This window comes from Chelmon rostratus, chromosome 4 (assembly GCF_017976325.1).
Source record: "Chelmon rostratus isolate fCheRos1 chromosome 4, fCheRos1.pri, whole genome shotgun sequence".
NCBI lineage: Eukaryota > Metazoa > Chordata > Actinopteri > Chaetodontiformes > Chaetodontidae > Chelmon > Chelmon rostratus.
Genome location: NC_055661.1, coordinates 18,477,614 through 18,502,694, shown reverse-complemented (window position 1 = coordinate 18,502,694; position 25,081 = coordinate 18,477,614). Strand labels below are relative to the sequence as shown.

Below are 25,081 nucleotides of genomic sequence, written 5' to 3'. Positions count from 1 at the left end.
ATGAAATAGATTTACTACACCTATTTACACACTTCCTTCACCTTATTGTGATTACAGCATTCCAATGTGTGCTTGGCTATGACACAGCTCCTGGTTTGCTGTGAGGTTGTTTCACTAAATACCGTTTATTCTAACATTTCATGACTTTATTTGACAGGGACAAATACTCAAAGTTGCATTTAATCAAATTATCATTCCTTGGGGTCTGGGGCTTTGTGGCAGGCACCAGTTGGCAAGCCTTAGCCTCGGTCTTCTATTTTCTTTCAGAGTTGTGTATGATATAGTATTTTCCCCCAAATTCTGTGATAAAATAACATTTAATGTAAAACTGTTGTAAACTGAAGGCTACATGTGAATGAGATGAGCAATGTGTAAATACAGTGAAGCATCTGTTATCTCAAAAATATGTGTATGTGTATCTTATATCTTTACTTTTCACAGGTGCATTCTACAATAAAATCGTAAATACCACAAGAGTTAAGTCATGGTAATACAATTTTTACTGATTTGAAATATACCCTAAATTGTTTTTGACCCTGTGTGCCTACTGAATGAAGCCTAGTGGGTCTTAAATCACAAAAAGGACTGGTCTTATGAGCTGAGTGCGGCAAATTCAATTAAATGCAAAGTCACAGGGGCGCATTTATGAAAATCAACAACTTCTTTATCTGATATAATGATAACCTTTCCAACTAACCACAGATTTGCTTCACAGCTGTGGTGTGCATCATTCAAGAGGAAAAAAGGGTCAAAAGTGAATTTTTGAGGGGGGGTTCTCAACTTACAGCTGGTAAACAGTCGTCATAACATGCTTGGATGATTCTCTTCAGTCTGTTGGAAGAGACTGTGACTCAGATCATTTCAGCTGTTTGACTGCAGGCATTTTCTGTCACAACAAGGCCACTTTGCGATGTGTTCCGCTAGTGGCACAAAATAGCCGCAACGAGTGTTTGAGCTGTTCCAATAGTTTTCATATTGTACTGTCACCCAACATTATTTTGAATTCAGGCATCCCTGAATTTGGACACTTGGGAAGTAGTTACTCTGTCCAAACAACGGCAACACTGGGAACCTACAGTTCTGCCTTATCAAAGGCAGCAAGAAGTCACAGCAGTGCTCAAATAAATGGCACTTTACTAGTTTTACTGTACAGATGCTTTTCATTTGCTCCTGTGTGTTTAAAGTCATCATCTCAGCACAAGCACAAGGCATAAAGCAAATATAAACTATCACTATAAATTCTGCATAATTGTGCTGTCTATCACAAAATGGGCATATCAAGAGATCCGCAGCATGTCCTGTGCCATCAGTTGTAAACTTTATTTTGACTGGTATCACAATGATCACAACCTATACAAACAATAGTCACGTTAAAAATATTATTGCAGCTTAATGATCACAGAAGAATACTGTATGGTACAGGCACTAAAAAAAATACAACAGATGCACATGGCTTGATTTCATTCCACATGTTCAAGGTCATAATTTTATTTTGAAAGTGCTGCACGTCATTCTCTCTGTGAGGAGGATGCGACACAACATACATGGAGATGTAATATAATGTATTTAAACATTTGGTGCTATATAGACATTTAATACCAATTTATAAAATAAAATCAAATAATTCATTCAGCTTGTAACAATTCAATAAATATACACAAAATACTGTAATGAGCAAAATAATCCTAACAAAACTGTTCATGTAAAATATTGAGACACTATATATCCCTGCTTTCTATATAAAAGAGATATTTACAGAATTTCATCAGGCACACACGCGCGCGCGCACACACACACACACACACACACACACACACTCCTCACAGGTCACAAGAAGCAGAGGGGTCCCGCAACAACAGTGAACTCAGGGACAAGCGGTGATAATGATGTCATCTCCACACCCAGATCTCTGACAGGAAGTAACCCCATATCACCTCGATGTAGCTCCGTGCTCCCCCGAACCATCACAGTCACCTCCAGCTGCCAAATGATCAGACAGTAGAGACATGAAGAGAACATGTGTACTTTGTTGTTTTCCTGGATTTATGACTTATTCCTGTAACTGAATCCTCCTAGGGCAGCGTATGGCAGAGTGGGATTTATTTTTTTTTTCAAGTCTAAAACATCAAAAAATAATGTAAAATCTGTCATTGGTTAATTAAATCTCCTTTGTTTTTATACTTGATACTTCTTGACTATTTGTATGGCAGATGTTTGTCATTAGAGAACAACAAAAAAATCTTTAGTTTTACCTCACAGCCTTTTCTGGACACGGTGGTAAGATGTGAAAGAATTTCTTCGCCAGAGTCTCCCAGGAAGTGTATAACCCTATGGGCTGGAATGTTTGTGCCAGCAGCACTGGAGAGGTTTTCTGTACAGCTGACAGTCATGAGCTGGAAAGATGTGTGGCTGTGCAACCGCAGAAACCTCATCTGGACAACATCCACACCAGTGTACTCAAACTATTAGAGTCAGAAAACATTTCATTTTAAGCCTGAAGAAATGTTTCACTGATGATAAAGATACTGAATGTAAGTCAGTAAATCCACAAATGTGTCATAGTCTTGCCTTGTTTCCACCATGTTGCTCACTAAACCACCGGATAGATTTCGATTTCTTCTCTTCTGGTTCCAAACTTAATTTAATCTGAAGAACAGAATATTACAGAATTACTGAGTATGAGCAGCAATACCACTTATTTTCATTAACAGGCTCACATTGTCTCAAGTAACAGCTTTTTGTATTTTGCTTCCTATTTTTGAAGTTGAAAAAAATCTGCTGAAAATCTGCTGAAAAATCAATTTAGAACATTTCAATGATTTAGAATCATTGCTGTTGGAAATTGGGGTAATCTCATCTGACCAGCAACATTGTTATATAAGTATATTGTAACATAAAACCATGGGATTTTCAGTTCATGTTGTTGTTACAGTTCAAAACAAGCAGGGATGCACAATATATGCCGATATTTTCCCACTCACTTTGGCCGACTGGAGATGCAGACACTGATAAAACCACATATTTTCCACCTAATTGCAGAGAACATCACGTCTCTCCTGCAGTGGTAGTAACATATTATTATGCCTACTCTTATAATGATGGCCTACTAGCAGATGCAAACATAAAATACAATGCTTTTCAAAATGTATGCTTTCATGAGGCACGCTGTTGCCTGCTTCTCTTTGTTCTTCACAAATGCATCATAATGATCAAGTTAACGGCTCTTAAGATGGGCAATTCAGTTTGGACTGTTTAAGGGATGTGATTTGGCTCCTCCTCAAGTGACCGATGCTGAGCAATGACTGCAAATAGCAACATTGCAATCCATTTCAGACACCTCAAAAAAGCCTCCAGACCACAGGTACACTCCTGTCATGTGTTCATAATTAAAGCATCACCTTATTGGCCAGTCCTATCAGCAGAAATGTTCTTTTCATGCCAATACTGATATTTCATTGTAATATCTTTATCAGCTGATACAGATGACATGCCCACATTATCATGCACGCTGAAAAACAAGAAATTGAATGCCTTCTGTGTTTTTATTTTCCACAAGAAAGTGAACCCATTCCTTACACGTTACTTAGCCTGCTAATGTTAACCCTTGGAGGTGAAAATGAGTCTACCTGTGACTGCAAAGGGTCGATGCAGGTTGTTCCTCCTGCTGTGAAGTTACAGAAAACCTTCACAGCATCATAGGGACAGCCTTGGTTGGGGTCCATGTAGAAGTAACCTTCCAGATAAATGAGTGCCAGTGACTTTGGTGTACAGTGTATCACCAGAAATAGATTTTTCAGGATTATCAGCCTATTCAGACCCTCACCATCATTCAGATATGGGCGTATGAGTCCCAGCTCGTAGCAGGTGGTGGCAGGGTCATCTTTGGTTCCCTGGGGCCAGCTGAAGGATTCTTCAGCCGCGTCTCCTTGAGACCACCTCCTGGACACCGACCTGGGCCACTGCAGAGGAATCCATCGTTCAGTCATTCAATTAGACGACCAAACATTCAATCATAATATACTTCCTTGAAAATAAAGCATAACTGAACACAAGAAAATGAGAACATTGTGGAATTAAAGCACATATGAAAATAAAGCTTGTACCAACTTTTGGTTGTCCTTCACTCTGCTTCAGGAAGCTGGATGTTTGTCTGGAGCTTGGCACATTTTTCAGTTTTGATCTTGTACTGGGTCCTGTTTTAGGCTCAAGATCTGATTCCCGTCGTTGTGTAGGCCTGCGCTTGCCTGGTGCACCTGGTTTTCCCTGTGAAACAAATGAATTCGCTTTAAAAGAATGGCACAAACCTGATGGCAATTAAGCAGTATATTACAGCTAAGTTTGTTGAGCAGGTCAAAACATTTTGTCACTTGTTTACTTGTATTGTGTGAGGAAAATGTCTTACTGGAGGTCCATGCTTGCCCTTCACTCCCTTTGGCCCTCTCCTGCCCTGGACACCTTTCATCCCCTATAAAAGAAACAAGGTAATGCTAGAACCAACTAATGATGAAAGACTGAAATCATTTCGTTTGCTACATCAGCTCTCCACCAAAATGCTATCATTAGAAATATAAAGTGAAAACTGCGAATGTGAATTCAGGATGCTGACTTTTCTGATAAGATCAGGTCCAGGAAGACCCACAAACCTGCCAAGTCAAAAACAAAATTCAACAATATCCAAAACAGGCTCTCACCTTCTGTCCTAGCTGGCCCTGTAGCAAAGACAAAACAGAAAAAGCTTCAGTGAAATTATTTGGCAAACTATTTTATATAGCAGAATATCAAAGTAACGTACAGGAAGTCCAAGGAAGCCTTTTTGCCCATGTTCACCACGAGGACCGGGATCCCCCTGTGAAAATCAAACAGTCGATTAATAACTTGCCTCCTGCTAAAAACAATATGAAAACAAAAGAAAAACGCAACTTGCCTGCTTTCCTTTATGACCTCTTTGACCTTTCAGCCCTTGTAAACCAGGGTTCCCCTAAGAAAGAAGTTAGAAATGTGGTACACCAACTAAAATGACGCCTTTTTGCATTTTAAAGTTATTTCATATTTCAGATCATTCAGACCAACCTTGAGCCCAGGTGGACCGTCTGGTCCCAGTATTCCTGTGTCACCGTGGAGACCCTGTGGGTGAAGGGAAAGAAGTGTGAGAATGGGTCATTCTTTAATCTTTGATTTTTTAAATTTATTTCATGGTTATATAAATGAGCAGTGTCATTGAGATTAAGATTCCTTTTCCTAGAGCAATCTGAGCACAAGAAACATTGACAAGAACACAATCAGCAAACAGAACAATTGTATAATAAACAAGGAATTAATAACTTACAAGCTTAAAGGAGTTAACAGTTACAGGATTCTCAGTGAATGCAATTTTGTCTAATTTCTGCTCGTTTGACAGGGCTTATTGTAAAATCTTGGAGCTATGCATCTGAATACTTTTAAAATACTGAATAATATTTGAAATAAATCTTCTGTAGCCAATTCAAATAACAGCTTCAGCATTAGCTGATGATGGGGAGTGTGTACAGTACAGAAACATGGTAGGACAAAGCATCATTTAAAGCACTATGAGAAACTGAAAAAAAGCAGAAGCACTCCTTACGTGAAGCACTATAACTACTTACAATATGGGAATAAGGAACATCAGTCAATATAGAAAAAAGTGCTCTAAAAACATATTCTGGTTGAGAAAACCTGTCTCATCCAGATGAGGTGAGGTGGTGTTCTGCACAATGTGTTTGGCTTTTACCTTTGGACCAGTACTTCCAAACTCGCCCTTCTCTCCTCTCAGTCCTGGAATACCCTGTATTCAGACCAGTGATGATATAGATGTTTACTGGAAAATACATTGGTGATCTAATCATGAACAAAACTTGTGAACAATCTTGCACACCTTTGGCCCCATTGGTCCAGGCGGCTCTTGTTTTCCTATTGGTCCAGCTTTACCCTGAGAGAGACATAAGTAATAAACATGTTAATACTGTTTTTCCTACACAGTTACATAAATGAAAAGAGATATTTTTATCAATACATTCACAGTGAACATGCTGTACATGTAGTGATATCTATGACATGTTTTTGTACCTTGAAGCCTGGTGCTCCAGTGTTTCCCCTGATTCCAGGAGGTCCAGGTTTTCCCTGGAACATTGCATGTTTTAAATATATGTAATGTCACAAAATACATCCCTAGACCAAACTAGAGCAGATACTTATAAATAAGGGGAAATTCCCATGGTTTTATGGCGTGGGACTGCATATTATCTGTTATCTATTATCTATCTGTTGGAGCTTACTTTTTTGCCTTGCCTGCCAGGTGTTCCAGGAGCTCCCCTGAAACCAGTATCACCCTTTGGAATGAGCAGAGGAGGAACTGAATTTAGTAAACACGTTGAACAACAGACTAAATTGCAGTATGGTACATTTTTCTTACTGGATCGCCTTCATTTCCCTCAACCCCTAGTAACCCGTCCAAACCGCTTAGGCCCTAAGAGCAAGATCATGAGACAAGAAACTAATTGTTAACACAGCCCTCATTCCTTGCCAAAATACAATTGAATTATAACAGTTTATGTCACAATATAAACTAAACATGTTGATTTAGCAAAGATTTCAGGTAGCATTAATGGATTCTGTGACATGTATCTTATTTATCAAAAGGGATACTTGCAGGTTTTCCAGGTCGTCCAGAAGGTCCAGGTCTACCCTGCAGGCCTTTAGCTCCCTACAAAACAGACTTTGTGAAAATGATGACAACGTGAAATGCATTACTGCAGAATATTAAAATAACAGATTGAATCAAACCCACAGTTTTCCCAGAAACTCCTTTGTGGCCCTTCCCTCCAGGCTGGGCAATTTTTCCCTTCAGAAAAAAACATTATCTCAATTATGACAACTTTGTTTTTATTTTTTTCTGTTTTAGATTTTCACCTGAGCTGAGCAGTGGCTTCCTCTCACCTTTGACCCCTGAATTCCTTTAGTTCCTGGAAGACCAGGAGGACCAGCAGGTCCAGGTCGACCTTTAGCACCTGGAGTGCCGATGAACCCCATCTTCCCCATTGTCCCCTAAAAAACACATAAATTATACTTCCATGACCTCTTTTTACTGAGGAAAAGGATTTTTGGAAACACTAAAATACCAGAATATTCAGTAACAATATAAAAATCAAATATGCTGTTTTACCATTGTGCCTCTTGTCCCAGGCTCTCCTTTTGCCCCCTTTTGACCTCTAATGCCCTGGAGATTACAGACAGTTACACAAAGACACTGTGTCAGTGTGATCACATCTGTATACACACTGTTAAATGTGCTTGGACAGATTAATGATGCCCACAGGCTGCAACATATTATGAAAGCCCACCGTGTCTCCTCTGATGCCGGGAAGGCCGAGCTTTCCCTTCTCCCCATGACTGCCCTGAGTTACACAAACACACCGCATTAAATGTTTTAAGTGAACCCCTACAGCCAGACAGATCACACAGCACTGAAGCATTTCACTGCATCAGAAGGAATAAGGAATAAATGGTACATTACACCTTTGGTCCAGGGATTCCTGTTTTTCCCTCAGTGCCTTTCTTGCCAGGGAAACTCTGAAAAAACACATTAATTTGTATTTTGTATCATATTTTGTGAAATTAACTTTTATATATTAATCAAACAACTAGAAACTAGTTCAGCCATATTTGTTTTGTTTGACAACATTGATGGCTTCACTCACCAATGAATGAAAAGTAGTTTGTTGCAACCTAAATACAATCTTAATGTACACCCTCATGTTCTTGACATTGAAGTGTAACTAAACACAAGCTGAGAAACTGCTTTTGCTGTCATCTAGTGGTTGGACATAGTTCCTGGCGCAATTCCAGCAAAACATTAACATTTCAGATAAGGGCAGCCTGGATGTTGCTTGGCTGAAACTTATGAAAGGCAATACAACCATTTCATAATCATTTGGAATGGAGTTTCTCTTGAATATTTTCTATTAAATATGTTAATGCAACATTAAGTCTAATAATACATACTGGTGTTGAAGGTCCAATTTGTCCAGGAGGACCTCTGATGCCAGGGGGGCCCTGAAATGAGAAGGCCTAAAGCTTAGCGTTTCTTTCCAGATTTGCCATATTGAAAAAATGGTATATACAGCTCTTAAAAGAAATTCTATGAGACACTCTATGAATACAGAATATATATGTTTAATAACCACATCACACTTGACACAAAAAAGGCTCCCAGCATGTGAAGTATCACGATATTTGTGGTCAACATACAGAATTCAACTGTTATACTAACAGTGTGTCCCTGGAGCCCCTTCTGGCCTTTGTTCCCCGCTGCCCCAGTGTTGCCCCCTGGTCCAAACTGTCCCCGTATGCCTGATGAACCTCTGGTACCCGTCTCACCCTGTGAAAACATCATCATCGGCATAAATTTGGACTCTAAACCAAACTTTCATCATTCACTTTTCAGATTTTGACATGATTTCTTAGATCAAGTCCAACATAGCTTCTGTTTGAAAATGACTGACCTTGAGCCCTGGAACCCCTAGTTTCCCTCTGTCCCCTGCTGCACCCCTGTATCCCTGCAAAAGAGTGTTTATTGTTGAGGACAGGGACAGGGGACACATTGTCCTCTTTTAATATACACTTTAAAAATGATCAGTACACTCTAGTAGTCTCAGAAGTTTGTATCAATACTTTAGACATGAGTGGCTGCCTGACTTTTGGATTTTAAGATGCATTTGCAGAAACAGACTGGAAGTTTTAAGGATGCAGATCATTATCTCACACTGTATGGAAGTGAGAGGGGTGACAATATTCCAATAAACTATACTTTGGAAACAACTCCTACCCACCTGTTTCCCTGGTGGTCCCTTTGCTCCCTGTGGCCCTCTGTTGCCCGTGTTGCCTTCATCTCCCTTTGGCCCTTTGGGTCCAGCAGGCCCAGTGCTCCCCTTCTCACCCTGAAATGCAAGTAAAACAAATGGTTTTCAAAGTTTGACTGATAAATTGTTCCATCTACATGCACGGCCATGAAGAATATGCTGGAATAATGAGACTTTTATCCACCATCTGGACAATAAAATGACATTTACAAAGTGGCATTTGCTCACAGATATGCCTTTTTGTCCAGGTGGCCCCTCAGGTCCCCTCAGTCCAACTGGACCCTGAGCCCAAAAACACAGGACACATGATCAAGCTTAACATGCAACTGTACAGTCAAAACTACAGACTGTACAGGCCTCTAATGCTGTGTGTGAAATTCAGCCGTTTTAGTGCCTTTGTATTCAATTAAATTAAATAAAGATTAAAATCAAATCTGTGACAAACACAGTCTAATCAATCTACCTCCTCACCATCGAGACCAGCAACTCCTTCCTGCCCCAAAGCTCCTCTGGATCCCTGATGAGATAAACAAAAACTGAGAGATGAATCATTGGTTCAAGTGGTTTCAAAGACCATTCCATTACTATGCTACTCTTGTATGCAGCATTTTCTGGTATATTTAAATAGACAAAAAAGCACAGACACCTGATCAGAGTAGAGTAGCTCAGTCAAAGAAAAGAAAACATTTACCTTATCTCCTTTGACAGCAGCTGATCCAGTTGGTCCCTGAGGTCCATCTTTACCCTAAATGTATAGAGAATAAAACAACAACTGCACAAAAAAGACTAATGTATATTCATATTCTCGCAATATAACCTAATCTCAAAGGATGACAGGATGCTTGTGCACAACAAACTCATCTTGAGCTTGGTGCTTGGACAAGAAAGTGTGATTACAAATAATTACACATAAAGACTGTCATTTCATTTTGTTACCTTTATCAGATGCAAAATACTATATAATTAACTATTCTATAAATTAATGCACAGGGAATTATGCAAACGTATATCTGTTAATATACTCAAAATATATTTAACATTGTTGTTCAGGTGAATTTGTTATCATGATCAACTTCATAATGTGAATTTAAGTTCATTATTACAGATAAGGACAACTCAGAGGTCAAACACAAAAAAGAAAATTTGCAATATGTAATGTATCCTAATGTATTGAAATACAACGAGGAAGATGACATAACCACAGTCATCAAAAATCTCCCAAAAAACATAATGATGTCTGCGTCTCTAAGTTTCTGGTGAGCCCCACAATGCACAGCACACATCGTGAAAATGAATCTTAAATCTTGTGATGTAAAATAAGTAACTCAGGAGGACATCAATGACGGACTTGAACTACCACAGTAAACTATGACACCCTGGATCAGATGAGATAAGATAGCTAATATATAACTTTATTAAGCTCCTTGCTGGGGAAAACAAGGGGCAACACACTGACATCAGACCTGACCTGGTCTGATGACTAACCCAATGAACAAACTGTTGCCTGTTTCTTTCCCATGCCAAGCGGGAAAGAAAGAAACTTTCTGTTCATGCGTCAGATCAAACTTTGGTCAGCAGTTGTCACAAGAGGCCTGACGCCTCCCAATGAATAAACAAAACTCAAAAGTAAGTTGTATAAAAGCGTTTGATCTTTTTCATGCCTAACATTTTGATTTGTCTAACAAAACTTAGCTGATAAAAATGTGTGAAGGTACTCAGCAGTAAGGCACACACATGTCTGCAGAAAATCACTGTAGCTTGAATTTGTAACATACATATTACTGGTCAAAACAAGATTTACCCCCAGTGTTTGGTATGTGAAGATCAAACTTGTCAACAAAAACAAAAACAGACAAACAAAAAACTTACTGGGTAACCTGTAACTCCAAGGGGGCCAACTGGACCTTGTGGCCCCTGGTGACCTGGAGGGCCACGCAGCCCGACCTCACCCCATGGCCCAATGTTACCCTGGACACCCTGGAGGAAAAAAATGAAACAGTTGTCATGTTTGTTGGTAGGACCAACATAGAGCTGAGTGTCATCTGCACAGAAGTGCACAGGGGTGTTGCTGCAGTTACAAATAAGCTATCAGAAGCAGGGTGAAGTGGTCAGTCAATGATAAACTCAATACACAAAGTAAATGCAACGCACAGTATGTTTGAGAAAGCATACACTTGAGACCAGAACTGACGGGAAGCTGAAGATGCAAAGGACACCGTGACAGAGGGAATCTCGAAAAGGCTGTTTGTGCAGACAACACGACTTCTCTCACTCTAACAGGGGAATTCTGAACTAAGCACAAGCATATTTATGTAATATCTCTTGAATTTGTTTTGTTCGATTTTAAAATAAACAAAATACAAAAGTGACAGAAAGGGAAGCATATCTGCAGTATATTTTACTGTATTTTATTAAGTAAAGATGTATTAAAGTCATCCACTTTTTTCATTAGGGGACTTGTTTGTCATTGTAGGAACATATTTTAATATTAAACAGATGTTGACTTAATGAATGAGGAAGGTGAGGACTGGGTGGATGGATGTGTTTGGAATCAATGAATGAATGAAATCGTCCTACCAGAGATCCTCTGTATCCCCGTGGTCCAGGCTTTCCCATTTCACCCTGAAGGAAAGTGAGGTATGATGTTAGCAAGTTAGAGCAGATAAAAAGTCAGATTTTGTCTTAAAAACAACATAAAACTGATACAGCAATATAAAGTAGTACTGGTACTACTTAGTGAAACTAATAAGAGAAAATTATTTACTTACTGGGCTGCCTTGTTTTCCCCTTGGTCCCTCCTCACCTCTCTTACCCTTCACAACAAATGCAACAGGGTGAACAGCACTTTTAATTGCTATGTGCATACCATGAGCAAGAAACCAACATTTATCCAACATGGCAAATGATGCAGTTTATAACACTGACTAATACATAAAGCTTTGAAATAACAGGTACCTTTAAGCCCTCACTTCCAGGAAGCCCTCCTTGGCCTTCTTTACCTTTAACCCCCTGAAGGAAACCGCAGTCCTTAAATCTCAACATCATCATCGCCACATTTAAAATATCAAAATGTCTGTTGTTGCAATTCATCTTTGTCTAGTATCTCACCTTTTTTCAGCAACCTCAACAAATTCTGTTGCATCATTAGAACTTTATTGTGTTTTGTTTCACTGCAGGACAGAGTTTGCATTGTAGGTTAACATCCTAAAAAGTGAGATGGTGATGCTATAACTTACTCTCCCTCCTGGCTTTCCGGGTGTCCCCTTCATTCCTCTGCTGCCAGCCTCTCCCTATTGATTGACACAAATGTACAGCTATATAAATGAACGTGTTGTATCAGCACCAGTTACTCATATAATCTGGAATGCTGAGTCACCTACAGTCATTTGGTATGGCTACATAGCTCCATAACTCCTCCAATTTACTCTTAACAGAAATGTGATCTTTTGTTTCATTCAGTTAGAGTTTAAATAGCACTCACACTCTCCCCAACGGATCCTTGGAGGCCAGGAGCTCCTGTCTTCCCAGGCAACCCCTGTGGAAAACATTAGGTAGAGTATCAGGTATCCATTTGTGACACTGTAAGGCAAGCAAATGTACTTGTTCAGTGGTTATTATAGAGGGTTAAACTCACTTTTGGTCCTGGTGATCCAGTGTCCCCATCCATTCCATTTGTACCAGTGGGTCCCTGATAGAAAAATGCATTAGTTTATCACATATCTGTGTATCTTGGTTATTCTTTTAATAATCACTGGAAAGTAATTTAGAGAAATTCAGACCATTAACTAAAAAAGGAAATTTAAACTATAGGGAGCTGTATGATGCAGCTGGCTGATTGAGCCTCCTAATTTTGATATATTTATCAACAATTTTGTAGTTATGAGGTGATAAGTGATTGGATGAAGACAGAAATATGCATCAACATACTGTTGGTTGGTCTTACCAGAGTTCCAGGAGGTCCATCCTGTCCCCTATTACCTAAATGACCTTGAAACCCCTGAGATGGGACACAGATAACAACATTTTGGAAGTTTTTTTTTTTTCAGCGTTCCATACTAGAGGGAGAGGTTACACGACATTCATTGACCAATACCACAATTTACAAAAAATAGCATCTTCCTCAAAGTATTACAATTTTAAATGAAACTAATTGGATAATTTCGAAAAATTTCAATTTTGATCACCTTTAGGCCTTTCGGTCCAGTTACTCCCAGGACTCCAGGCATTCCCTACACAAAAGGTTATAGACTTATAAATGGAAAAATTAACATTTCAGATGAGTTTGTCAAATCATCATGAATTGGCACAAAAAGGCTTTTTATAGTCTACAATCTACAGATATAAATGTAAAGAAATATTGAACAGTTTCAAATCTATGTTAAACCATTACTTAAGCACTGAAATCATAAGCATTGTAAAAAGACACTACCAGAGAAAAGTAATAGTGATAATGTGATTACACTGAGCACCATAGTCACAGAATAAGAAGTGTAGTCACATAAGAACCTTAATACCAGGCTCTCCTTCACGTCCTCTCTCTCCAGATTTTCCCATCTCGCCCTGCAAACAGAGAACACACACACAAATCAATTGCATTGATTTAGCACAATGATCAGCGGCTTCGTTAAACTTAATCTCCACTTGCTCATACTCACAATTGGACCAGGCAATCCAGAAAATCCTGGTCGACCTTCTCTGCCCTTTGACAGGAAAAATTAAATAACTGATTAGAACATAATACCCAGTCTGGGAGTTTCCAGACAACAATAAAAGTGATATAGAGCATAAACTCAGATGCTATCACGAACACCTATTTTGTATATTAGTGTATCTTGTTGTTGGTATATTTTATTTTTGGTTCCAAGTTGTAGCTATTGACATTTCCCTCTCTCGTTAACATCAATGACCAACAGAGGTGAAGCTAGTACTCTATATATTCTACACTAATATTAAAATAAGAACATCAGCATAAAGAAAAATATTGTTTTTGTTAATCAATTTTCCACTTAATTTCTGCATTAATCAAATTATTTAGCATCCTTCCATGTCCTACCTTGTTGCCTCGAGGCCCAGGAACTCCTTGAACACCATTTGTCCCGCGATCGCCCTACAAACACACGAACATGAATTCATGCAGATCCTGTTACACATGCACAATTTCTGAAACATTTATTTTTCAATCGAAAAACCTGCTCGTTGTTCTTCAAACTTTCTGAAAACCTACCTTCAGTCCATCTTTTCCCTGCTTCCCTTGCTCCCCCATGATGCCATCAAACCCCTACAACCATGAAGGCAGGTGTGAAGCAAGACAATTACAATGCAAGAGCATTATTACAGTTCCTATAGAATCACGAGTGCCTTCATTCATCAAGTTTATTTCACTCACAATGGATCCAAGAGGTCCTGGAGGCCCGGGCGGTCCTCCAAGTCCCTCAAGACCTGAGGGGCCTCGACGCCCCTTTAATCCTTGTTTGCCAGGAGGCCCTGGAGGTCCCTGTACACAAACGCAACAAGTCGTTGAACTGACTCATTGAGCTGGTCAATAAAATGATCAACAATCAACTGAACAGACAGACAGGAAGACAGGAAAGATCACACTCACCAAGTCTCCCTTAAACCCTAGATCACCCTTCTGACCTCGCTTGCCTTTAGCTCCCTGGTGCGCGCACACACACACACACACACACACACACACACACGCAAACAGAAAACACCTGCCCATTTAGCTCAATATTTAGGAACCAAAACAGCCATTACAGCACAAGGGCTGGATAAGATAATTAAATATTGCCATAGATGAGAATTAATGAAATATTTTTAGCTGCAATCAAAATTGAAATTGCTTTAAGTAATCTTACGGGATCACCTGAGGGTCCAGGCTTTCCTGGATTCCCATTGGCTCCCTGAAATGACACATAAAAACCATATACTCAAGACAAAGTACAGCATCACTTCAGCACATCTGAGTTCATATCGTCTCTGGTAATTAATGCTGCTTGTGCAGATGGTTTGTCCCTGCTCTCTTACATTTAGTCCAGGTGGTCCAGGTTCCCCTATTTCTCCTTCATCTCCTGGCTCACCCTGGTGAAACAGACAGGCAGATGACAATTATGACTGCAATCTGATTAATTTATAACTTTTGTCACTGGTCCTTAAGGGGAACTCACAGGGTCACCTTTAGGACCTGAAGATCCATCTGGTCCTGGGTTTCCCTGTGAGAGAAAAAAAAAATTCAAGTTGTTTTCTTGATTCATAATTTTTTGTCTATCCTTGAAAAGAAGGAACATTTTTTTCCTTTGCTGATTTTGTCTCATGCTTATGGTTTACACAAATCCACATTTACTGTAAATACAAATCACTTTACAGCAACACACTGATTCTGTGTCTCCTTTCTAACCAAACTTATCCCAGTACAATGAAACAAAACGCTTCACAAAGTTTCATTATACCTGAGGGCCATGGACACCAGGAAAACCAACCACTCCATCAGGCCCAGGCTTTCCCTGAAGCAATACATGTACAGTATATACAGGTTAGGCATTTATTATAATAAATAAATCTCATTAGATTATCATTATTTGGTCTCTGTGACAAAGAATACTCTAAGTGTCTTGTCACCTGTGGTCCAGCAGCTCCTCTGGCACCCAGTTCACCTTGATGACCCTGATAGCATAAAATATTGCTTCAAAAAGTGTATTTTTTGGATTTCAACTTTCAACATAGTTGTTTCTCACCGGAGGTCCTTTAACGCCAAAGACGCCTTTCCCACCTCGAGGGCCCATCTTGCCCTGAGCAGAAGACAGATTAATAAATGTACTTCTTCTTTTGATAGTTTGTCATTATTTAATCCAATATCATCACTGCATCCATTTCACCAAGACATATAATATTGTATTAGAAAACTTACAGGTGGGCCTGGTGGGCCACTAAAGCCTGGAGCTCCAATCTCTCCCTGAAAATAATCAGCAGAGTATCAAACAGAAATGTCAGTGTCATTAAAAGGGCTGTGGGCCTGATGATCAAGATGGAATATTCTATTATTGATATTTATGTGAATATAGATGATTGTCACCCAGTTAGTTGTCTGACACTGACCAGAAGTCCTGATGGTCCCCTAAAACCAGGAGGACCCCTGGCTCCAGGAATTCCCTGTAAACAAAGGACCGTTCAGATGTTGCAAAGTAACATGAAGGCTTATCAGCGATGACTTTAACAACCATCAATAAACAAAAGTTTTTTTTTTCAGCACAGAAAAACAAAAAAGCTCAAGTAATTGAAATTGTGCTTTATAATGACTTAATAATGAAAAGGTTACAAAACGAGGTATAAGGTCAAAAGTCATCCGTACTTACTATGTAGCCAGGGACACCATCAACACCTCTGACTCCTTTATTTCCCTGGTTACAGCAAAGACAGGAAAATTACAGTCACATGAACCAGCCCTCTACTCCCGAAAAGATGTGTGTGTGTGTGTGTGTGTGTGTGTGTGTGTGTGTGTGTGTGTGCACTGGATGCTGGATTGACCTTGTCTCCCTTTTGTCCTCTGTTCCCCTGTGGTCCAGCCTCCCCTTGATAACCCTAAAGATGCAGAAAAATGGGTCTGATAAATTTGAATGAAATGTTTCCATCTGACAATACTTGACAAAAGAAGAGGGATTTTTGCAGATATCCTTCTGTACAATCTGACACGTGAACATGAGCCACAAAAAGTGTGAGGTAGCTGCAAGAGCTAAATGCAACAATACTCTGACATAAATGGATAATGAGAAACACATGCATACTTTGGCCTCCATAATTTCAATCCTCATAGCATTAGAAGTCCAGGCCACTCTTACCCACTCACCCAGCTCCCCTTTGCTGCCCTTCTCTCCTGTGTAGCCTTTGGGACCCTATGGGGACAAGTGTGAAGTGGATTTATCAAGCTGCAACAGAATTACACTTCCTACATGTACTGTATGGGTGGAAATTACATATAGCAATGTATGAAAGACCTATTTGACAGGATTACAACTATGAAAATACATACATATTTTACATGTCTCTAAAGAGATTTACCTGTTCTCCAGGTAAGCCAGGAGGGCCTGGATCAGGGTACTCTCCTGGGTTCCCGTCTCGTCCAGGTCTGCCCTGGGGACCCGGCAGCCCTTGTGGTCCAGGACTGCCCTGAAGTACAACACGGCATGTAATGCATTTTGCCTGGTCTCAGAACTTTAATTGTGTAAAAATGGAATTGATGATCACAAAACACAATTACAAATCAGCGATTAAAGAGATTATTGACTTGTACTATACCATATTCTGGTTCATTGCATTTTAAGGGATTGTTAATGTGCTTGTTGTCCTAGCTACATGCTAGCTAACACCCAGAATACCCAGTGTTACCACCTAATGTATGCAGGTATTCAACCAACTATCCAGAGCAACCACTTAATTATATCATGCCATCCAAAGTCACCATAGCACCCACTTGTAATACCCCAGCAGCTACCTGCTACTCCATGTTGTTCTACATAATCAATATGCTATACATCAGTATGTGCAGTCTCAGTCATAGTGGAGTTTTTGCAACAAGGAGAATAGAGACTTAAGTAATGTACTGTGCATAAAGCTTAGCATTGCCTTTCTAAATGACACTTCAAGAGGTGTGAACAAAATAATACTTATTGAAGTGAAGTATGATGAGCCAAGCAGCTAGCAAGCACAGCCCCACTGTATTTTCTGGTAAGATGCAAATAAAGTAGGGATACCTACAATTTTCCCTTGAACTCCTTTTCGTCCTTGCTTCCCAGTAATTCCAGGTGGCCCCTGGAACACAAAATTAGCCACAGTAGTCCTTTTGCAATCTCTCTATGTTTGGTATTGTCATGGTATTACAAAGTTTAAACCTAGATGGCTGTGTAAAAAATGCTGTGTTTTCAAGTAGTCCATAAAACTGCTGTCTACTTACAATTGGTCCGTCATCTCCAGGAGGTCCAGGGGGCCCTGGAGGCCCTTTAAGTTTCTGAGGATAAAACAAATACAAGATGTACTCATGGTATACATGTATTTTTTTTACACTTGACACACTGTAAATAAAGTAATAATGCAGTATGTTGCTGGAGTCAGTTAAAATTCAACTAACTGGATTAACTAACTACTAATATGTATTAGTGAATAGTGAATAAGAAATAAAAAAGGTGAATAAAAAAGGATTTTAACTGCACTCATTTGATTTAAACAAACACCCACCGGCCAGTTAGAAATCAGCTTTTTATAGATCTTCTTTTTCTGCAAGGAAATGACAGAGAAAATATGCCTTTTATATTGCAAACCTCTTTCCTCAAACAGACTTGCACTGAATATAACAAACTTTCAGAACAATAAGCTAAGTATGAGAAATGCAATTATCAGCAAAAAAGATGACTCTCTGAGTTACTGGTTACTGGTGCAGAGCTACATCAGAAGTTTACCTTGAAAGCCTCCCACTCTTCTTCAGAGGTTTTAAACACAACAATGGCAGGCATCCCAGGAGGACCAATGGGGCCTCTATATCCTGTCCTCCCAGTCCTGCCCATAACGCCTTGATAGCCCTGAGAAGACAGAAAACAACATGTCTCTTTGATGTGGAAAACAGGATGTTTTGATCAACACTGGCAGAGTGAAGAACTTGTCTATTTCATTGAAAAATGATAATAAGTAATTAAGGCATTTTTGACCACTAGGGGGCAGAAGAGCGCCACAAAACGCTGACAAAAACAGCCCTGAGATATAAACTGCATCCTGCTCTCTGTTGTGTCATTTAGCTTCTGTGTTGCTGAAGTAATTAATTTAATCTATTTTAAACATTCAAACAACCCACAGCAATAGAGTCTACCAATAGTTAGTAGAACTATCAGAATAAACCAACACTACTATTTATTCCGATCATTTATCCATCACTTTTATTGAACTTAAACTATTTGTTTATTTTTTGATTATTTCACCGTTATCAGTTACCTTAAGCTATTTCAACTGTTTATCCATTACTTTAAGCTAGCTATTTCAGCCATTTCTAACAGTTAGCATACATTACCTTTACCCAGTTTGAACTGTGAATCCACTTAGAGATTAATTTCAGCTATTAATCCTTTTACCTTTAACTATTTCAACTGTTTAATTATCCATCACTTTTGGCTAGCAAAATATTTTAACCATTTATCACTTTTGGCTATTTTACCATTATCAATTATTTTTAGCGTTTTCAACTGTATGTCCATTACTATTTAACCCTAGCTGTAGCGGTACACTAAAATTAACTTTAGCTAATGTTATTTAAACTATTAGCTAATCCATTACTCTTAGCTAGCTAGCTATGTATCTCAACCTTTTATCCACTCCTTTTATTGTTAGCAAAGTTTTTCAGTGATTTATAACGTTTAGCTATTTCAGCATATCAGTTACAGTGCTTTTAGCTTTTTCAGCTATTGCTATTAGCAACATATTTAGCCATTAACTCATTGCTGTTGATTGACTTTTTAGACATTTATTCTTTGCTTTTAGCTAACAACTTTAAACACAATTACAGCTATGTCGCCATTATCAGTTACTTTTAGCTATTTAACTGTTCATTACTTTAAGTTAACTATTTTAACAATCTATATGTTACCTTTAGCACACTGTTTGAACTGCTAATCACAAAAAAGTTACCCTGCTGCACACTAGGGCTGTGCATCTGGGCCGTATGTTAGACACTACCTGTTTAGCATTATGCAAAATCCTTTCAAATGACACTGTGATTTAATACAAAAAGATAAACCTGATTTAGGTTATTTTTTATGCATACTTTGTCTCCTTTAGGCCCTGGTGGTCCTGGTAGCCCAGGTGGACCCTGCAGCAACAGAAGAAAGAGGGAGGTGGGAGACTTAGATCTGGATAATCATTTATCAGTTAACAGGGCTGTTTCACATTATCCAACCACACACACACACACACACACACACACACACACACACACACACACTAGGTGCTAGAATTGACACAGACAGATAGTCGTTTGTTCATGCATTACTAACTCCATTAACATGTACTCAGTGTCACTGTGGATAAACCTGACATTTACAGTAGGCCTGCACCAAGACCTATAATAACAAAAATAACATCAAATGTGAAATCCAGCTTTGATTGCTGTTTATGAACACTGACACAGGTACTGCTAAATGTGAATACTGTCTTACCCTTTGACCTCTGAGACTTGGTCTTATTCCTGCCCCATGATGTTTGACTGGTGTAGGTGAATGATTGGCTGTTCTAACAATCTGCTGTGTGGATTCAGTCTCTGATTGGATGGAGTCTTCAGTCTTAGACAGCCAATCAGGTGAGGACTGAGTAGAATCCTCAAAGATATCAGTGTCATTATCATAAGTCTCTCTTTCCATCTCTGCATGGCTCTGCACTTCGTCCTCCTCCCCTAAATCTGTCTCATCTTCATCCATCTCTGTCCCACTCCCCTCCTCTCCACCGGGAAGCTGTCGTTGTGGTGTTTCTGTTTCGAGTGAAAGTGTTTTCAACCTGTCTTCCATTTCCTCTTTTTCTTTTATCTCACTGGCTGAAGCATTAGTCATCTCACCCTCCACGCTCCTGGTGCTTCCTGATTCTCCGCTTTGAGGTGCAGGAGTTAAAACAGTCAGGTTTTGGGCTGTCTCAGTTGCTACTCTATCAAGTGATACATTTTCTTCTGTCTGTCGTAAGAGTTTGACTGGTGGGTCTGCTGAGACTGGAGGTATAATGACTAGCGGTGATGCCTCCTGTCTTGCTTCTCTTACTCCTCCGTCAGATGAAGGGTACGGGCTGGAAGCGACAAAGTCTGATTGTGTGATGGGGCCTGAGATAAGAGTAGATCTGGTGGCTGGTGGCGACCCAGAGTCCTGTGGCCTATTAGAGAAAGATCTCTTTGTGTCTGCAGTTTCTGCAGCTTCCCCCGTCCCTCCTGATGGGAAACCTGGAGCTGTGGGGTTCTCGGGTTCAACAGCAGGGCTCGAAATGGCTGTCTCAACACTTTCCCAGACAGATGTGTTGCTTGATCTGGAGCCCTCCTTAGCTACAACAACCGACTGATGAACTTGTCTTGGGTGCTGAGCTGTTTGAAGTGTGTGGACAGAAGGAGTCCTGGTTATACTTCCTTCTGTGCTCCATGGTTCCTTCACTGTCCCTAATATGTCAGGATGCAAATTAGAAAGCTGCTCATTTCCATTCAGAGTCAGGCGTTGTGGTTCAGTATCTCCACCTTGATCTTCTTCTTTACTCACAGTTGTTAGCTTGTCCTTCTCTTCTTCTCTATTGGTTGAGCCTACAGTCTGAGTGGCAGTTTGGGTTATCCCGACAGCTTTGGTGTCTACATCCCCTGCAGCAGGAAGTGACTTCAGAGGGGAAGCGATGCTCACTGGATCCAGCTTTGGTGTCAGCTCAGTGGGACCAGCCTGTACAGTCGTGTATTTTCTATTTTCTGGCCTGGATGATGCTGTGATACTGGGCTGAACGGTCTCCTCATCGATGGCTCCAACCTCCTAGGAAAAGTTTACATGAGGAAAATCATTACCCAGCATGCACTGTGTGGACTGAACCCCATTTAACAGCCTTTAGTTAGACTAACTAAAGAGCAAGATTTATCAGTAAACTGTTTTTTAAATGCCATTCTCCTCAGTCTTATTACTGAATAGCTCTAAAGCAAGAATGGATTAGTCCATTTTAGAACATAAAGTAAGTGTTAATCAACATCAACTAAGCAATTACAATAATGAATATTAAGGATACAATGCAAACAATCTGCATGCAAGAATATAGACCAAATTATATAGCAGAAAATACAGTTCAGCTCATGCTCTCTTTGGTGGTGTGAAAAGAGTCTTTTTTAGGAATGTGATAGAAAAATGCTTCTGGTGCGAACACACACAAATATAACCTGCAGTTAGTGTCCAAAACAAATCCAATTTTACGACGTTAAACCTTTCTGAGGAAAAACTCCCTGTGGCTTTCACAGACAGACGGGAATGGTGCTACCAAGGAAGCTTTAACCTTTAAGTACTGTGGGCAAATATTATGAAGGACTATACATTCAGACAAACATGTCATCAATAAACAAATCACACTGCTACCATCTCATTTGCAGCACACTTATGTTACTATTATTATTATTATTAAAGGCCCTACACACCCTCAGTTCACCAACATAACCATTTTCACTTAATTTGCCCTACTAGACCTCTTAATTAGGACTAATTAACTATGAATTGTGGGTACATTTGTACATTTATGAATTAAAGGTAAATGAGGCTGACCGTGCAACGCCGCATTCATTGAAGTGGGAACATGTTTGCATGGTGGAAGAATTCAACAGTAACAAAGACAGGTAAAATTCAGAGTGTAAAAATACAAGAAAAACCTCGAACTGTGTGCCTCCCTGTTAAGTTTAGAACATCAGGGAAAAAAAGAGCAACAGACAGGTGCTATCAGGACGTAAACCTTGTGGGTTAAACCCTGTTTAGACAAGTGTCTGGCAGGAGCGTGTCGTTTGTACCTTTGTGTCTGTCAGAGTTGAACAGGTGCTGCTGTGATCTTGACAGTGCTGCTTGGCCGCTGTAGGATCTCCTAAGACAAACTTCATCTGCTGGATGGTGCCCTGAACACACCACACACAGACATAGACACACAGGAGACAGAAATGAGTAGTTTAAAGACTCTCCACCATGATTTATAGCTTCAGTGAAGTGAATTTTATTGTTATGACAGCAGTCAGTATGCATTGCTGTCTCCTACAGTGTCTTTTTTTTAATCGCACTAGGGGGCGCCATGGTCAAGAACAAATATTCTTCAAAGGTTGCACATTTCTGCAATATTATACTAAACCTTTATAACTATACAACTGTGGTGCAACAGAGACATAGTGCAGATACATTCATTTCAATTTCAATATCCATAAGTCAGAGATGATTCAATTGAAGTGGGAGTCCACACATTTTCCCTGCCCTCTGCTGCCTTCGGTCTGACTGTGCTGTGGATCACATGACTGCCAGAGAAAGTGGAGATTAAATGAGAAATATGGAGGGAAAAAAAAGGGAATTCTTGCTTGATTCTGTTTGCACTTTAAGTTTTTTCTTTTAATAATAATTCTGCAAACTACTAACTGAGTGCTGGCACTAAGAGGACTGTTTGAGTCCGTCATAGCAAAAAGCTGTCAGCAGTCCTGTAGTCTGGATAAGTATATCCACTGTTTTATATATACATGTATGACTCCTTTAAGTGGTGTTTGTTTTACTGACCGGCCTCATAGATACTTATTTCTGCAGGTCCAACATTTTGATGCAACATTTAAAAATGTTTAAAAATTTCCCACACTGACAAAGGGGCTGACATTTTCCACACAGTTTTTATGAGATTTACTCACTGATGTGAAAACCTCGCCCTGCCTCTCATCCTCTCACATGCACATGTAAGAAACCTGCAAACCTGATGTAGGAATATTTGAGCTGCTGGTGATACATCACAAAAGAAAAAAAAAGGTCATGCCTACATTTACAGACAACTTACATCAAATGTGAGAGAAAAGCAAACTGAAGACAAGAGTCAAGTGGGATTCTGAAGGTTATAAGATGATGTATGATATCTTAATTGTATTCAGTCTTTTTAAAGCACTTTTCTTCGTGGCATAAGAAAAATAAAACTCAAAAGACAATCTAAATCATATCCAAATGCTCTGAATAATTATAATGTTTAGAAATGAAGCAGGTTTGGACTCCATGAATCTCTCAAATCTACAGAGAACATCGGTTCATACTTTAAATTCTGGAAGGTTTTTCAGAGCCCTTTGCATTCATAATCTATATGGACATTCAAAATCCAAACAGACACAGCTCATCTCTCTGCTTCTCAGTTTTACCACATGTAAAAAAAACCCTCAGTCTATCAGCAACATCTTAACAGAGTCCAGTTATACAGACAATCAGACTTACGCAGCTCAGCAGAAGTAGCACCACCACAGCACCCTGCATGGCTTCTGATACAGGCAACTACTGGACTCCTCTGACTGTAGCTGCCGTACACACTCGTCCAGGGGCTGCACTTTAAAAACACACACCCCTCCCTCGGGGACCGAGCCCGGCGCTGGCTTGACTGACCAGCCCAGAGAGATGATGGAATCAGTAGACCAATAGACCTTATACACATGTCACCTCTGCTTCCTGTGGCAACACAGTGCCAGACAGGCCGACATCCACCACTTAACACTCAGCAGATCGGCAAGTGACGCTGAGGTGTGTCGCCTACTGGGTCTGTGCTGTAAAGTAGGTGTAAGTCATTTGTTTCCCAGGTGGGGCAGACTGAAAACTCAACTGTCACTGATGTGAGCTTTGTAAGCTTGTCTCATCATCTCCATTCTGCTCTTCATCCTGCTCCAACTTCATCAGTCCACACAGAAGACCTGCATTTACAGGTTTTCCATCTGTGTCCATGTGAGGACCATGCAAGAGGTTCACAGGTGATGTATTTCCCCTTCATCTGCAACGTTTTCATAAACACACAGAGAGGACATCATTATATTGATCATAGAGATCCTGAAATTAAATCCAGACTACAGTAGACTTCGTCCTGATCAATTAGTCGACTGGTGACTCAGTTATGGTTAATTTGTCTTTGAACTTCACGTTGAGCCCATCTTCTGTCCAGGGTCAGGAGGGGAGGACTGTGGCTCAGGTGAGGAATGTGACATGAGCATCAGAAGAGCGAGGGGCTGCTGCCTGAGTAGGGTTGTGTCGGGCGAGGCTGGGGCTTACGGGAAAGGGTGTGTGGTGAGGTCGAGAAGCTCCTCCCACCAGCGTCAGGCCTAAAGCGTCAGTCAGCGGGCCCATGTCCCGGCACCAGGGGGCGCTCGCCCGTGGACAACAGTCCATATATAACTCCAGTGTGGACTGAGAAAGCGGCAGGGAGAGGCTGTGCCACAGTCCATCCCATAGATGAGCAGGAGGGAACAGGAGGATCAGACAGACCCGAGAGAATTTTAATATCGCGTACAGCAAAAATAGCCGATGACAGTGTTTCATTAACCTCACTTTCCTGTCTGATTGATGGTTCCAGGTTTGACCACACCCAGCAGTGATGTCACAGTGTACCAGCACACCCTGGGGTACACCTGCTGCGAGGTGGGATGTTAAACCAGTGCAGATCAGTCACAAGACTCTCAGGAGGTGTTCAGTTGC

At 40.1% G+C, this 25,081-nt stretch overlaps 1 protein-coding gene across 1 annotated transcript; it reads right to left on the bottom strand.

The window, feature by feature from the left end:
* Nucleotides 1-1,827: 1,827 nt before the first annotated feature.
* si:dkey-21p1.3 (collagen alpha-2(IX) chain) lies at nucleotides 1,828-24,733 on the bottom strand. Its single transcript, XM_041935346.1, has 39 exons — nucleotides 24,659-24,733; nucleotides 22,408-22,509; nucleotides 21,140-21,397; nucleotides 19,678-19,722; nucleotides 18,326-18,445; nucleotides 17,824-17,877; nucleotides 16,932-17,039; nucleotides 16,712-16,765; nucleotides 15,972-16,025; nucleotides 15,784-15,828; nucleotides 15,611-15,664; nucleotides 15,044-15,088; nucleotides 14,904-14,957; nucleotides 14,735-14,779; nucleotides 14,263-14,370; nucleotides 14,101-14,154; nucleotides 13,930-13,983; nucleotides 12,511-12,564; nucleotides 12,358-12,411; nucleotides 10,746-10,853; nucleotides 9,568-9,621; nucleotides 9,340-9,393; nucleotides 9,105-9,158; nucleotides 8,847-8,954; nucleotides 8,520-8,573; nucleotides 8,288-8,395; nucleotides 7,359-7,412; nucleotides 7,181-7,234; nucleotides 6,955-7,062; nucleotides 6,431-6,484; nucleotides 6,294-6,347; nucleotides 6,085-6,138; nucleotides 5,894-5,947; nucleotides 5,750-5,803; nucleotides 5,071-5,124; nucleotides 4,692-4,709; nucleotides 3,824-3,959; nucleotides 3,627-3,733; nucleotides 1,828-1,980 (listed from the first exon to the last, which is right to left on the bottom strand). Exons 1-39 carry the CDS (start codon nucleotides 24,731-24,733, stop codon nucleotides 1,828-1,830), a joined length of 2,931 nt encoding a protein of 976 aa, XP_041791280.1.
* Nucleotides 24,734-25,081: the final 348 nt, after the last annotated feature.